Source organism: Astyanax mexicanus, chromosome 19 (genome assembly GCF_023375975.1).
Source record: "Astyanax mexicanus isolate ESR-SI-001 chromosome 19, AstMex3_surface, whole genome shotgun sequence".
NCBI lineage: Eukaryota > Metazoa > Chordata > Actinopteri > Characiformes > Acestrorhamphidae > Astyanax > Astyanax mexicanus.
In genome coordinates, this window is record NC_064426.1 from 2343348 (window position 1) to 2358722 (window position 15375).

At 35.6% G+C, this 15375-nt stretch overlaps 1 protein-coding gene across 1 annotated transcript in view; it reads right to left on the minus strand.

Annotated features, from left to right (window-relative positions):
* Positions 1-15375, minus strand: part of cdhr2 (cadherin related family member 2) — a 31255-nt gene that overhangs the window by 14288 nt on the left and 1592 nt on the right. Inside the window, exons 2-15 of the mRNA XM_049467738.1 lie at positions 14860-14917; positions 13784-13852; positions 12850-12986; positions 12699-12752; positions 11790-11879; positions 10585-10674; positions 9333-9461; positions 9104-9247; positions 8938-9013; positions 8142-8260; positions 6798-7016; positions 3058-3213; positions 1449-1610; positions 645-706 (exon numbers count right to left, since the gene is read on the minus strand). Of these exons, the coding sequence (XP_049323695.1) occupies positions 645-706; positions 1449-1610; positions 3058-3213; positions 6798-7016; positions 8142-8260; positions 8938-9013; positions 9104-9247; positions 9333-9461; positions 10585-10674; positions 11790-11879; positions 12699-12752; positions 12850-12986; positions 13784-13852; positions 14860-14917 (1565 nt within the window). The remainder of the gene's footprint in view (positions 1-644; positions 707-1448; positions 1611-3057; positions 3214-6797; positions 7017-8141; positions 8261-8937; positions 9014-9103; positions 9248-9332; positions 9462-10584; positions 10675-11789; positions 11880-12698; positions 12753-12849; positions 12987-13783; positions 13853-14859; positions 14918-15375) is intronic.

The window sequence follows — 15375 nt, forward strand, 5'->3', positions numbered from 1 at the left end:
AATATGAACTTGTTGTTTTCTTTGCATTATTTGAGGTCTGAAAGCTCTTTTTTGTTATTTCAGACATTTCTCATTTTCTGAAAATAAATGCTCTAAATGAGAATATTTTTATTTGGAATTTGAGAGAAATGTGTTCAGTAGTTTATAGAATAAAACAACAATGTTCATTTTACTCAAACATATGTGGTCACCCATCGTATAAACCAATAGGGAGTCGGAATGGTATATGTTTATACTTCTCTACATCCAATCACAATCAGATTCACTCTATCTGGATGGAGAGATTTATCTGAATACGGGTTTTATTGTACAATGAGAAGCCGGAATGAAAACCAGCTGAAATGAAATAGGAGTAACGAGGATATTTTAAAAAAAATGTAAGACGTAGAAAGTTCAGATAATTGTGTGAAAATGTAAAATTTTTACTCCAGTAAAGTAGAGATAACCTACATTTCTACTGAAGTAACATAAAGTGTTTATACTGCATTACTTGACTGTGTAAATCAGTTATCGTATATCAGAGCCCACAGCTACAGCAGGTCTGATACTCTGGGTGTGTAAACACTGTGTGTTAGTGCTGGGCAGAGCGGGCAGAGTGTGCACAGCGGGCAGATGGCACGGCGGGTGGCAGAAGCAGTACGTACATGCTCTCCGGGAGCAGCCTGTAAGTGAGTTTACCATCGTCCAGGGCGTCAGCGTCTGTCGCCTGCCGAAGAACAAGACCGAGAAAAGAGGGTGAAAAGAGTGAAGATGATCACACTGAACCGTTCAGCTCTGAACTGATCTTTCATGGTCTTTTCCAGGTCTTCCTGGTCCATATATATATATATATATATATATATATATATATATATATATATATATATATATATAAAAGCCCAAAAGTCCAAAAGGAGACACCTTCTCCTTCAGTGCGTTTTCTTTATTTTTATGACTATTTACATTGTAGATTCTCACTGAGGCATCAAAACTATGAATGAACACATGTGGAGTTTTATGTACTTAACAGAAAATGAGCTGAACCTCCACAGTCACCGGACCTGAACCCAATCCAAATGAGCTTTGGGTTTGGGGTGAGCTGGAGCACAGAGTGAAGAAGGCAAAGGAGCAACAAGTGCTAATAAACACCTCTGGGAACTCCTTCCTTCCTTTCTTCAAGACTGTTGGAAAACTTTTCATTTCAGGTGGCCACCTCTTATTGAGAAGCTCATTGAGAGAATGATGCCAAGAGTGTGCAAAGCAGTAATCAGAGCAAAGGGGGGCTTTTATTTAGAAGAAACTAGAATATAATTTATTTTATTTTTAGTTATTTCACCTTTTTTTTGTTAAGTACATAAAACTCCACATGTGTTCATTCATAGTTTTGATGCTTCAGTGAGAATCTACAATGTAAATAGTCATGAAAAAGTTGAAAACAAAAGTGCTATCAGCTTTTTGTCCACACTCACCGTCACTGTTCCCACAATGGTTCCATCCTGGCAGTGTTCCTCCACCTCCAGTTTATAAGCATCCTGCTCAAACTCTGGAATATTGTCATTAATGTCGTTGATCTGGATGGTGACTGTAGCCCGAGCCACAAACTCAGCAATGTTGGGGTCTGACGCAACAACCTGTGCGGGTTTAGAGAGAAAAACGACGTGTTAACAGAGAATTACAACATCTAAAATTAAATTAATTATGCAAAAAAAACCAAAAAAGTTTCACAAATTCTAATTTTCAGTTTTAGACCTGCAGGGATTTTAGCGATCCTTAGATTTATTATATTGATTTAGGGTGTGTCAAACTACCTTTGCTATCGTAACGTCTGGAAAAGTTCACCTTGCACAACTCCAACCGTGCAAAAGACATGTACTAATCCTCTTAATTATTCATGGGTGTGGTTAATTTTGGGCGTAACGTGAAATAAACCAATCAGAGTGTCACTTGCACATCATTCTCTTTGGTGGATTGCTATTTTAATGGCGCAGCTACCTGGATTGTCCAACAAACTTTAAGAGCCAGATGGGGGTCACTGATGGGTGTGGTGGTCTGGAAGTGAGGTTAAGGTGTTCAGGTAAATTTCTGTGTGCATGTTTATATCTTGACGTTGGAAAACACAGGAGCACTACTGACTGATTAAAACCCTGACAACAGTCAAACTTTAGAGTACATTCTTACATTTCTCAGCAGAGAAAACTGACCTGCTCGTTCACACTGTGAAGGCTTATTGTTGCCAAGATAGCAATGAACGTCTGACTATTGGCGTCTGTCTAGGCTGTTTTCAGTCAGTGGAGCTCCTGTGTTTTCTGCTGCCAAGATAGCAATACCTGAACACACCTCACTTCCACACCCCCACGTCAATCAGTGTAGATATATTTAGAAGCACTGTTGCTGTTTTTAAATAACGCAGGTAAAAGTTGTGAAAATAAACTGTTGGTTTAGACAAAAAGATTCCAAAACAGCCTAAAGAATTGTAAAGAACTTAACCTAACAGGTCCAATGCTAATACACTATAAATTAAGCTTAGGAACACCTAAGCTGATTAAAGTAAAACCAATTAAAAAATGAGTTGTTGAGATGCACACTCAATAATAACAGGTTCTTATTAACCGTTTATTTGCATCAATTATAAGAGTCAATTTTAACTTTCTGGCATATTTTGGGTTAAGGCGAATTTATTTAGTTGACTTTCAGTTACTGTAAATATGGTGACCTTTAAGGTGTGGCTTATGTTTAAGAGGTGCAACCATAATGAGAAATTAAAAACCTTCCCAACAACTTTCTATTTGGCTCCTGGCACCCATTGTCCTGGCCCCTCATTGGCCTCATCTTCAGTGTGTAGTCACTTCCCCTCCGTTTTCTCTTGTAATTAGTATTCTGGTGAAGCTGCCTGACCTCGTTGTCTGAAACCTCAGAGTCTGATCCTCACCCACACTAACTGATCTCAGATCACATGCCTGTCTGATCTACACAAAGCCCGTTCCTCCTAATCCAGGATCATTCTGGCACGAGTCAGAGCTCAGAGCTCACAGTGTGGCTGATATCTAGACAGACCTCTCTCTTCCTTCACTCTCTCACCTCCACCGTCATCGTAGTTTTAATCTCGTAGTCGACAGCCACGGGGTCCCTGACCAGGATCAGCACATCACTCTCCGAGATGCCCAGTCTGGGGGAGACGGAGAAGGCGTCCTTGTCTGGTCCCTCGAGGTGCAGCTCGAACCGGCTGTTATCACCCTGAAATCAGAAACAGCAGGAAGAGTCTTTTATTTTTAACCTCTTAAGACCCAGCGTCCTCATATGGGGACCATGATTCTTCACTTTTTAAAACAATGACCCTTTGGCCTCATTTGGAGACGCTGCCCGTACCATTTAATCACATGACGACATTACACTCAGTTGCTTTAAAACAAGGTGGAGGGAATCCCGATCAAAAGTTTCTACAGCCAGTCCAGACAGAAACATGGGCACAGTAAAAATTCTCAGTGAACTTTATGTTTGAAACTAGTTTATTTACTTATTTGGTTTTTGGACTAAAGATAATTTTAAATATTAAAATAAACTAAGGCATCCAGACTAAAAAAAGGTGCGTAAAATTTACTTTGAAAAGTTTCGCAATTTTCTGCATTTGCTTTTTTTTTGTAATTTTAATTTCAGATAAATTTAAGTAACTTCAACTCAGTTTCAAGACTTAAATAGAGTTACACAGAGTAAATAAGTGAACTGAACTTCAGTCAATCCTTTCTTTTATTAAACTTTACTTAATTTCTGCATACAGTATAAGCTACTTACAATTGCTTAATTTATACAATATTACTCAAATGACTTTTGATACAGAATATATTATAATTCTTGCAAATTTTAATATTTTTAGTATACAAAAAAATATTTCATGCCATTCATGTGTTGAGACAGTGAGACTTGGTCTGTTTACAAAATAAATCTTTGAGATTATGTAAATATTTGAATGTGTGTTTTAAATAAAATTATATATAATAATATTGTATAAATTAAGTAATTGTAATTAGGTAATATCGTATGGAGAAATTAAGTAAAGTTTAATAAAAGAAAGGATTGACTGAAGTTCAGTTCTCTTATTTATTCTGTGTAACTCTATTTAAGTCTTGAAACCGAGTTGAAGTTACTTAAATTTATCTGAAATTAAAATTACATAAAAAAAGTATTTTTTTAAAGTAAATTTTACGCATAATTTTTTTCAGTGCATATACGGACATTTTTGAAAAAACAACTTCCTGTACAAAGAAAAAGTTAAGTTTTCAAAACAAAAGTCTGGGTCTCAGGAGCTTAACCTTGTACTGTATTTACTGTAGATTCTAGGGTTTAATATACTGCAGAAGCTTTTTACTCTTTAAGTAAAAGTATACAAGTACTGGTTTCAAAACTACTTTTAAAGTATAAAAGTAAAAATAATGTAAGGGGAAAATTTTGAAAACAAGCTGAAATTAATAGTAAATAAAAGTATTTTATGTCCAAATGATGTTGGTATCTGATGTCTAGAAAACATAGAACATGATTATTTAACATCAAGTACAAACTACCACATTATCACTGTCAGCTGTCGTCACTGTTCAAGGGTCAAATCAGCATAAAAATTAAGGCCACTGGACATCGTGGCCTACATTCATCCAGATAACAACATCTATCAACGTTTGTGGCTTATGGGAGAACTTTAGTTCCACGAGAACATTACTCTCATAATTTTATATTTACTCATAAGTTTATAGGACCTGAAACAGAACCCTGTGGGGCGCTGCAATGGTATTAATAACTGAATAGTGAACATAGGCTTTAAATAAATTACTTAAATAAGTAATTAGTGAACACAGGGTTTAAAAAAGTACCTAAATAGCTGAATAGTGAACATAGGGGGTTAAAAAGGTTACTTAAATAAGTGAATAGTGAACATAGGGGTTAAAGAGTAACTTAAATAGCTGAATAGTGAACATAGGGTTTAAAAGATGACTTAAATAAGTGAATAGTGGACATAGGGTTTATAAAGTTACTTATATAAGTGAATAGTGAACATAGGATGTAAAAGGTTACTTAAACAAGTGAATAGTGAACATAGGGGTTAAAGAGTTATTTAAACAAGTAAATATTGAACATAGGGTTAAAAAAGTTACCTAAATAACTGAATAGTGAACAAAGGGTTAAACATGTTACTTAAATAAGTGAATAGTGAACATAGGGTTAAAAATGTTACTTAAATAAGTGAATAGTGAACATAGGGTTAACAAGTTAAGTAACTTTTTAAACCCTATGTTCACTATAGTTATTTAAAAAACTGAATAGTGAACATCAGGTTTAAAAAGCTACTTAAATAATTAAATAGTGAACATAGGGTTTATAAAATTACCTAAAAAGCTGAATAGTGAACATAGGGTTTAAAAAGTTACTTAAATATGTGAATAGTTTAAAAAGACTACATAAATCTGTGAATAGTGAACATAGGGTTTAAAAAGTGTCTTAAATAAGTGAATAGTGAACACATGGTATAAAAAGTTCCTTAAATAGCTGAATAGTGAACATAGGGGGTTAAAAAGGTTACTTAAATTAGTGAATTGTGAACATAGGGTTTAAAAAGTTATGTAAATCTGATTTATGTAGATGTTCCCTTCCTGTTGTGAATATTTACATCAGCCAATCAACTGAGAACATTTTAACCAGTCAATTTCACCAGTTATCTAACTGCTACAATAAGCTCTTATCTCCTGTAGCAGGGCGTGTCACTGTCCTGTTATTCCGGGAACAACATAAGCAGTTCAAAGGGTGATATTATATCTGTTTTTATATAATGCTTTTCAGATGATGATAGTAATGTCTCTACAATAATCAGTCATAAAATCATAAACTCGTCAGCCATAAATGTAGTTATGTTAAATGCAGCTTTTGGCCAATAATTTTAATCACACTTTAGTCGTTTCCGGTCCCCAGCCAGCACTGTGTCTCTTTTTGACTAATAATTTAAAGCATTAGTGATAATTCTCAATCATCAGATTTAACAGTGCTTTCTGAAAATAAATAGACTAAAAATGTATTATCTTATTTGAGGTAGAATTGTGTAGAATTCACAAGACAAATTCGAAGTTGAAATTACTATTTTATCAAGTTGATTTACTTTTTAAACTGATTTAAATTTTAAAGAAAGAGATTTTTTTTTATTTATAGTATATTACTATTTATATCATTGCTGTCCAATGAAAAACAATCTTTTTTGTCAAGTTTTTTGTCGAGTTTTAGTTTACTATATAATATAAAAATAACACACAAACTGTCCCAAACAAACTGTTATTTGTATTTATGTTAATATTAGGTTTTTCATATTGGACATCATGTATTTTCTTATTTTTTTTTTTATGTTTTGTTGCACATAACACTAATTGAGACCTGGTGTTAATCAGAATAGACTATTAATGAGTTGATGAAAAAGTTTATAAGCCAATAAAACAATAGCTTAACCCCGCCTACTGCACTGGAAAAAAAACAGGACTAGGCCAATTAAAATACTTCATTTTTACTCATTATTTTAGTTAATTGGATTTATTATCAATATAGATTTTATATTAGAATATTAGAGTATTCCTTTGTGTGCATTACAGACAGAAAACAGCATTATTATTTATATTTTTCATTACTGGCACAAAATTCAGGTCTGAAAGGGTTAAAATCAATAATTGTGTTTTTGAGAATCGACACATTATTGCAAAACAAAATCTAGCAGTACTTTGATATATCGATATTTTGTTATACCCCTATAAATATAATTACTGTGGAAGGCCAATCAGTTAAAATCATCTCACCAGGTCGGGGTCCTTCACCCTCATGTTAAAGCCTGAGATGGACAGACCCACGGACGAGTGCTCGTCGATGTCTCCGGTGAAGCTGTTGGACTCCGTGCACGTGCCATTTTCACACTTGTAAATGCTCGGCCCGTTGTCATTAATGTCTCCGATGGTGATCTGCAGTATCGCCGTCGTGTAAGCATAGATATTGTCCACGTTGAGATTGGCTTCAGTTGCCTATAAACGATAAAAACAAATAAAAATGACTGGCATGCTTCAAAAACAAAAAGTTTGGTTTTTGCAATAATGTAAAATTACTTAATGTTAAGTTATTTAAAAAGAAACTTTAAAAATAAGATTAATCTAAAAAAAAAAAAACAACAACATGGGCCTTTTTTTACACCCTGCGAAAATGCTTCATGATGCTTATTGCTATCTTACACCCCATCAACAATCTATTTTATTTTTTGCACCTTCCAGCTGCATCGTTTAAATAGCAACAGTGCTTTTAAATATATCTACACTGATGGGCGTGGTGGTCTGGAAATAAGGTGTGTTCGAGTAAATTTGTGGCGTATTGCTATCTTTGCAACATAAAACAGAGGTGCTCCACTGACTGAAACAACCTTTGACATTAAGCAGCTCAGTTTCCTCTGCTGGAAACGTCCAGGTAGCTGCACCGTTACAATAGCAATCCACCAATGAAGAGTCAATGAAGAGCAAGTGACACATTTATTGTTTTATTTCACGTTTTGTCCTAAATTAGCCACACCCATGATTAATCAAGAGAATTAGTACATGCATTTTGCTAATTTCGAGCTGAGCAAGGTGTACTTTTCCCGTTGTTACAATAGCAAAGACATACTGACACCCCCTAAATCAAGCTGCACGGTTGAGGGCCTCATATCTTAAAAATGTCTGTTAACATTCAGTGGAAGTCAATGTAGAATTATTTTATTCTAAATCACTTTGGAACAATTTTATTAGTCCATGCATCACAAAATTCTACAATAAAAACTGGCACACATCTATATTTTTAAATATAGAAACCTTATTCAGCATGTTTTCTTGTGTTTTGCTTTTTTGTAGGCTAAGAATGCCATTAATTATGTTAAATACTGTTTTCTATGTTTCGAAAGATTACAATTTCAAATGAATTGAATAATTTCCTCTAGCTATCAAAAGTCTACTTACAAAAATACTTTGTAATTAGTATTCCTGAGACTTGCCTTGTATTTAGTTTATCATCTAAATTCCTTAATCAAAAACTCTAGCTCTAATTCTAACTCTAAAAACCTACCAATACATTACATACATTCAGATCCTATACCCGATAGTTTAGCACGCATGTGAGATCATTACCTTAACAGTGAGTTTTACAACACCGTCAATGTGCAGGAGTTCTTCTCGGTCAAATACAGTCTTGATGTAAACGATACCATCCTCCCTGTTGATCTCGAACAAATCTTCTGCGTTAGTATCTGTGAAACACAGCGGTTTAACAGAGTTATCATGCTGGAAGCTATAGCTAATGCGGCCGTTGCTAATGCGGTAGCTGTTGTAAAGTCAGTGATTAGTGCTCTCCTCCAAGTGTGTTGAGCATCTCAAACATGCCTCACCCTCAAACAGGCTCGACGCTACCAGGGGAGCCACTTTAGCACCTCAGAATCCCCACATACTGCCACATACAGTATTGTGCAAATGTTTTAGGCACCCGTGAGAATTTTTAGCAAAGAAAAAGCTTCTTATCTGAGCAGTAAGTGTTTATTAGCTCAGTAAAACACTTATAGCATTACAATAAATACATCAATTTTACAAAAAGCAAAAAGTTAATCTCTCCTCCTCATCTGAGTTTAATAGAGTTATTTATTTCTAGTTCTTATCATATGAATCAACAACTGTTTTGGTAATACATTTGGTTAATTTGGTAAATCAGGTGAGGAAGCTCTAGACTTTGTTCTTCAGCTCGGCTCACAGGATAAAACATACTTATAGTTAAAAATGATTTCTCCTTATGTTTTACTGTATGTATGTTTGTTTGTATCTGTTTAAATCATATGTGTTGTTTTTTCAGGCAAAAACACTTATTATGCTGAGATAAATAGATTAGCGTGATTCGCTTTGGTGCCTAAAACTTTTAGGATTGAAAAGTGCTCACCTTCAATGCTGTAATAGATTTTGTCATTTATTCCTGTATCTGGATCTCTGGCTTGGACCTTAAATACAGATGTTCCCTGGAAACAATCATATATCAGATTAAATATTACTTCAGTGGTGTTTCATTCGTTCAATGGGTGGAGTAATACATAGCAGGTGCTACATACCACAGCTGACTTCTCATTGACGGTGATCATGCTCGGCAGGTTTACGAACACAGGATCAAGATCTGGAACATCGATCACTGTGATGAAAGCTGTGGTGGGGGTCCACTGAACCACATGGTTTCCAAATAACTCCCCACCACCATCCTGTAAAGAACAAAGCACGGTTATCGTCCAATCAGGTAAAGCAACGAGCGATCAGACAGCATTCTGATGTAGATGAAGCACTCACAGAAGCGTTGATCATAATCTGATAAAACACGCTTTTATCAGTGAAGCTCATCGGCTCCAGCAGTTTGATCGCCCCCATGTCTCCTTCCTTGGAGATGGAGAACATGCCTATACTATCAGACGGGATGACCTGAGGACAGATACCAGAGGACAGGATGTTAAACACGAGACAATAACTCATTTATAACGTTATTGTCATGTTTAAACTCATTGAAATATAATTCATTAAAATAAAAAGGGTTGTACATCTACATCTTTTCCTTGGTGGTTGCTAAGGTGTTTTACTGGTAGTTGCCACGGTGATTGCTATAACACTTCAACCCACATAGCAAATATATACGTTGGATCAACGTTGGCTCAACATCATTGTTTAGGTTGGTATGACGCTGGCTAAACACGTTGGTCCAACGTCATTTTGGCCAGTCTACGTTGGTCTGAAGTTGGGTGCCAACCAATGTTAGATGTTGGGACTACGTTGGGCTGACGTTCAGTGCCAACAAATGTTAGACGTTGGGACCACGTTGGCCTGACGTTGGGTGCCAACCAATGTTAGACGTTGGGAATACGTTGGCCTGACTTTGGGTGCCAACCAATGTTAGACATTGGGACTACGTTGGCCTGACATTGGGTTGGGTGCCAACCAATGTTAGACGTTGGGACTACATTGGCCTGATGTTGGGTGCCAATCAATGTTAGACTTTGGGACTACGTTGGCCTGACATTGGGTGCCAACCAATTTTAGACGTTGGGACTATGTTGGCCTGACTTTGGGCTGGGTGACAACCAATGTTAGACATTGGGACTACATTGGCCTGACGTTGGGTGCCAACCAATGTTAGACGTTGGGACTACGTTGGCCTGACTTTGAGTGCCAACCAATGTTAAATGTTGGAACTACGTTGGCCTGACTTTGGGTGCCAACCAATGTTAGACCTTGGGACTATGTTGGTCTGAAGTTGGGTGCCAACCAATGTTAGACGTTGGGACTACGTTGGCCTTTTCTCTCAAGTGGTAGCTTTAGGTGTTTTTGCTGATCACAAAGGTGTTGTTTTGATGGCCCTAAGGTGATGGCTGCTAAGGTGTTTCTAGGTGGAAGATAAGGTGTTCCTACTCTGTAGGGTTGCTAAGGTGTTTTATAGGGTATTGGTAGTTACGGTTGCCTTAGGGTTTCTAAGTTATTTTACGTGGCGGCTAGGGTCTTCCAGATGGGTCACCAAAGTGTTCAAGGTGGTTGCTGCGGTCTTTCAACTTACATCGTAGATTGCGTAACTGACGATTCCAGCCGTGTTCTGGTCCTCATCCGTGGCATAGACGGTCAGAATTATACTGTTTACAGGCGTGTTCTGCAGAAGAGAAACATATACATGTACATAAGTCCGAACATTTTACCCCACATTTTTTCACCAATATTTTCATATTTTTATGCCATTTGCTCTTTAAACAATAATTGAACAGGAAGCTCCTGGACTGCAGGGTCATCAGCCAGGCAGCACCAATTGTACTGGTTTTGTTAGGGGTAGATTGTGAAGTTTTCTGGCAACCTCAGCCAGCAGTAAGAGAGCAGTATGAGTCCTTCTAAGCCTGTCGGGCCAAGGTATCGCCGAGGCCAAGACTGCAGTGTAATCAACAGAGATTAGCAAGAGAATTACCCAGCCTCACCCTCAAACAGACTCGACGCTACCAGGGGAGCCACTTTAGCACCTCTGAATCCCCAAAGAATCACAAAGTACACAGTAAAAAAAAAAAACAGTGTTAAAAGAACAGTTTTCCTAATAACCCTCAGTGATGAACAATCCACAGAGTTGGTGTTATTATTCAGGGTTAAAATAGTGTCTATTTTTAAAATGTGTCTGTGTAAAAAAAAAAGATAAAAAAAAAGAAAATATCCAAAAATAAATTTAATCAAACTTAAAAAAATAATTAATTACCAATTTTAAGAGTTGTTTTACCCTGTGGGGTAAAATTTGTTAACACTGATGAGAGTTACATAAAGTTAATATATGACTCCATATGGTGTTGAATTAACTCTATAGTGATTATTTTCATGCTATAGTGTAAAACGGAGTGGGATCATATCTTATCTTGGATAGCGTTACATTAAATTCTTTAAGAGTTAATTTATTGTGTGTTATTTTTAGCTTTAACTTAATTCTTTTAGGCTCCTATTTTTTTATTCTACTTTTTTATCTTTTTATTTGACTGCTTCAAATTTTAGACTGTCCACATTTATTCTGAATTATTTTATTTCTTCTTAATTTTACGTTGTATGCAAAGGGGGACTTGCACTGTTATATATAGTTAAATACTGCTATGTATGTTTATATGTTTATATGTTCAGACCAGAATTCTCTAGTTTTTTTTTTTTGCATCATCACCAGAGAAAAAATACACAAAAATATAAACAGAGATATTAATAAATGGATAAACTAAAATGAAAAAGAAAAGAAATAGGACTCACCTCTTTAACTTTAATGTTGTACGGTAGGTTCTGGAACACTGGCGCATTGTCATTTGCATCGTCCACAATAATGGTGATGTCTTTTGTGACCTGAAAAATAAAGCAAGCAGTTTTACACAGTTTTGCTAAGTTTTTAAGACATTGCCTTTGATTCTTTATCAAAGGTGCTTTATCGGTGGTTGCTAGGGTGGCTGCTATGACACCTTAGATAGTTGATAATTATGTGATTTTCTAAAGCGTTTGCCTGGGTATTTTAGCTGTACGCTTAGGTGTTGCCAACTAAGGGGTAGCTAGAATGTGTTTGTCCGTAGGTGGTGGCTATGACACTTCTAAGGGGTTTCTGTGTGATTTGTGAGTGGTTGCTAGGGTATTTTAATCTATTCTCTAATGTGTTGCTTACTAAGGGATTGCTAAAGTGTGCAAACACTTCAGGTAGTTGCTAAAGGGTTTCTATGTGATTTGCTAAAGTGGTTACTAGGATATTTCAGTTGTTCACTAAGGGGTTGCTAAAATGTGTTTGTTTTAGGGTGGTTGCTATGATAGATCAAAAGGGTTTCTATGTGATTTGATAAAGCGGTTGCTGGTGTATTTCAACTGTTCTCTAAGGTGTTGCTAACTAAGGGATTGCTAAAGTGTGCTCAAGGTGCTTTATCCGTGGTTGCCATGACACTTCAGGTAGTTGCTAATGGGTTTCTGTGTGATTTGATAAAGCAGTTGCTGGGGTATTTCAGGCGTTGACTAAGGGTTGCTAAGGTGTGTCTTGGTGGTACTAGGATAGTTTCTAACGAGTTTCTAAAGATTTGCTCAGATGCTTCCTATAGGTATTTCAGGTGGTTGCTAAGGTATTTTAACTAGTTGCAGTGGCGTATGATCTCAAAATCCATTGTGTTTTGCATGAGTTGAACTTACGTCAGAGTAAACTCCGTCATTAACGATCACTTCCACAGTGAAGAACTCTCGAACCTGAGGGGGGAGATAGTCCGGCAGGTTGAGGCATTAAGACTCAGTGCAGCTCAGTGTGTTTAGTGTTCAGAATCTGGGTTCTTTAGTCTGGACGTACCTCTCTGTTCAGCTGATTTTTGATGAAAACTCCGCCGGTGGCAGAATTCACAGTGAAGTAATCGAACCGGTCTCTTATACCGTACGTCAGCACGTCATCATCCGGATCAAACGCTTCAATCTGGAACGCAAATTCACCTGTGGAGCAGAAAGAGCTAAAGTTCAATTAAAACTGTTAAAAAAAGCAAAAATCGAACAACTGTAAACCAGATTACACTGAAAGCTTTACAGTCAATATTCCTGTCCCGTGACTTCTGGCATGTCACTGTATGGATAGATAGATAGATAGATAGATAGATAGATAGATAGATAGATAGATAGATAGATAGATAGATAGATAGATAGATAGATAGATAGATAGATTTGCAATTGCAATGGAGCATGAATAAACTACAAATTATAATTATTAACAATAACTATAAATATATAATATATTCATTATGAATAATACCGTCAACTATAGATAAATATATCTTAATTAATACAAAAATGCAAGAATACATACAAAGAATCAAATACAAATATACATGCATATATCGCTCCCTACCATAAAGAGAAAAAACATAAAAATGATTTTAAAAATGCAATACAATGATTAAAAAAGAACAATGTGCAAGAGATGTAAGTATCATCAGAAAAATGATCAAGCAGCTTAATTATCATTCATTTCTAATTTTTACTGATTTTTTTTAAATCTGATCAGCTGAATTTGGGGCAGAAATTAAATTAAATTAAATTAAATTAAATTAAATTAAATTAAATTAAATCATAAATAAAATGCAAGTCATTATTAGAGACTGAAATAAAAATAAAATAAATAAATAATAAAATAAAATAAAATAAAATAAAATAAAATAAAATAAAAGTGCATGTCATTATTAGGGACTGTGTGATTATTGATCACGTGACTCCAGTGTAATGGGTAAAAACTCTACCTGGGAGTTTATCTTCTCGCACATGCTGCACTACTTTCATGGTGATGGTCGGCACAGTCTGGCAGTAACCTAAAGAATAAACACAGAGTGTTAGAACAGCCGGAACACACGAAGAAATATATAAAATAAAGCTCTCTAGCCACTTTTCTGCTTCTATAAACTGATAATGACTATAATGACTACATTTCCCATAATCCACCCTTCTCTGTGCCTTTTCTGTCATGTGCACATCTTCAGCCAATCAGGGAGAGTTCCCTCAGTCTCAATTACTTGATTTTTAGAATTGTACACACTTACTATCCTCACAAAACCATAGACATCCCAAAACGCCCTAAATCCAACTGCATGAAGCACAATTGACGTCTATAGTATAGATCACTAAAATAGGGAGGGGCCTTGGTCTTTCTTTACCTGATGAGAGCCAGTTTCATCATAATGTTTTTGACGATCTTTGGGGCTATACTTTTAAAAAACATTGACTGAACATTACTGAAATATTCACTATTCACTGTATACCTGTAACTCTACCTCTTCACTACTTTACTTTAACTGATGCTCTCAAACACTTTATTAAGAGACAAGAAATTCAAGTAATTAACTCTTGATGAGTTCAGCACAGCTGTTAACTGAAAGCCTGAATTCCAGGAGACTCTACCTCATAAAAATGACTGAGAAAATCCAGCAGTGATGTTCAAAACTGTCTTATCTAAGCAAGAGGTGCCACTATGAAAAACGTATAATATAAAACACACTTTGTTCTTTACTAAATAATTTCATATTTTTTTTATTCGAATATTGGGTGAATTCATTCACAACAGTTTAAAATACAAAAAGAAATTCTGAATTTAAGGTTTTCAGTTTTTTTAGGGAGCAGTACGATGTTCTTCTATCAGTAATATACAGGTAATAAACACGTTTCTTCCGCATGCCATTTCAGCAGTTATAAATAAGACTGATAATAGAGGCTCTGCATCATCATGAAATTGCTCAGATAATATTCTGGACTTTGGGCGTTTGCTGTGTAACAAACAGTAAATCTCAGCTCATCTGTTTTAACCTGCTTCTCACATACTTACAGGTGATAAAGAAGCCTAAGAGCAGAAGCAGCGAGTTCCTCATTCTCCAACCGTCCGACTGCAGAGAAACAGAATCACGTTAATGTGATGATAAAATTAATCCTATAAACTCATCATCTATAAAAACATTTCTCTCATATTCAGTTATTATTCTGAAATGAAGCAAATTAACTTCAGAATATATATATATATATATATATATATATATATATATATATATATATATATATATATATATATATATATATATATAAACCTCTGGAATATAATCAAGAGGAAGATGGATGATCACAAGCCATCAAACCACCAAACTGAACTGCTTGAATTTTTGCACCAGGAGTAAAGCAGCATAAAGTTATCCAAAAGCAGTGTGTAAGACTGGTGGAGGAGAACATGATGCCAAGATGCATTAAAAAAAAACTGTGATTAAAAAACACCAGGGTTATTCCACCAAATATTGATTTCTGAACTCTTAAAACTTTATGAATATGAACTTTTTTTCTTTTCTGAAAGCTC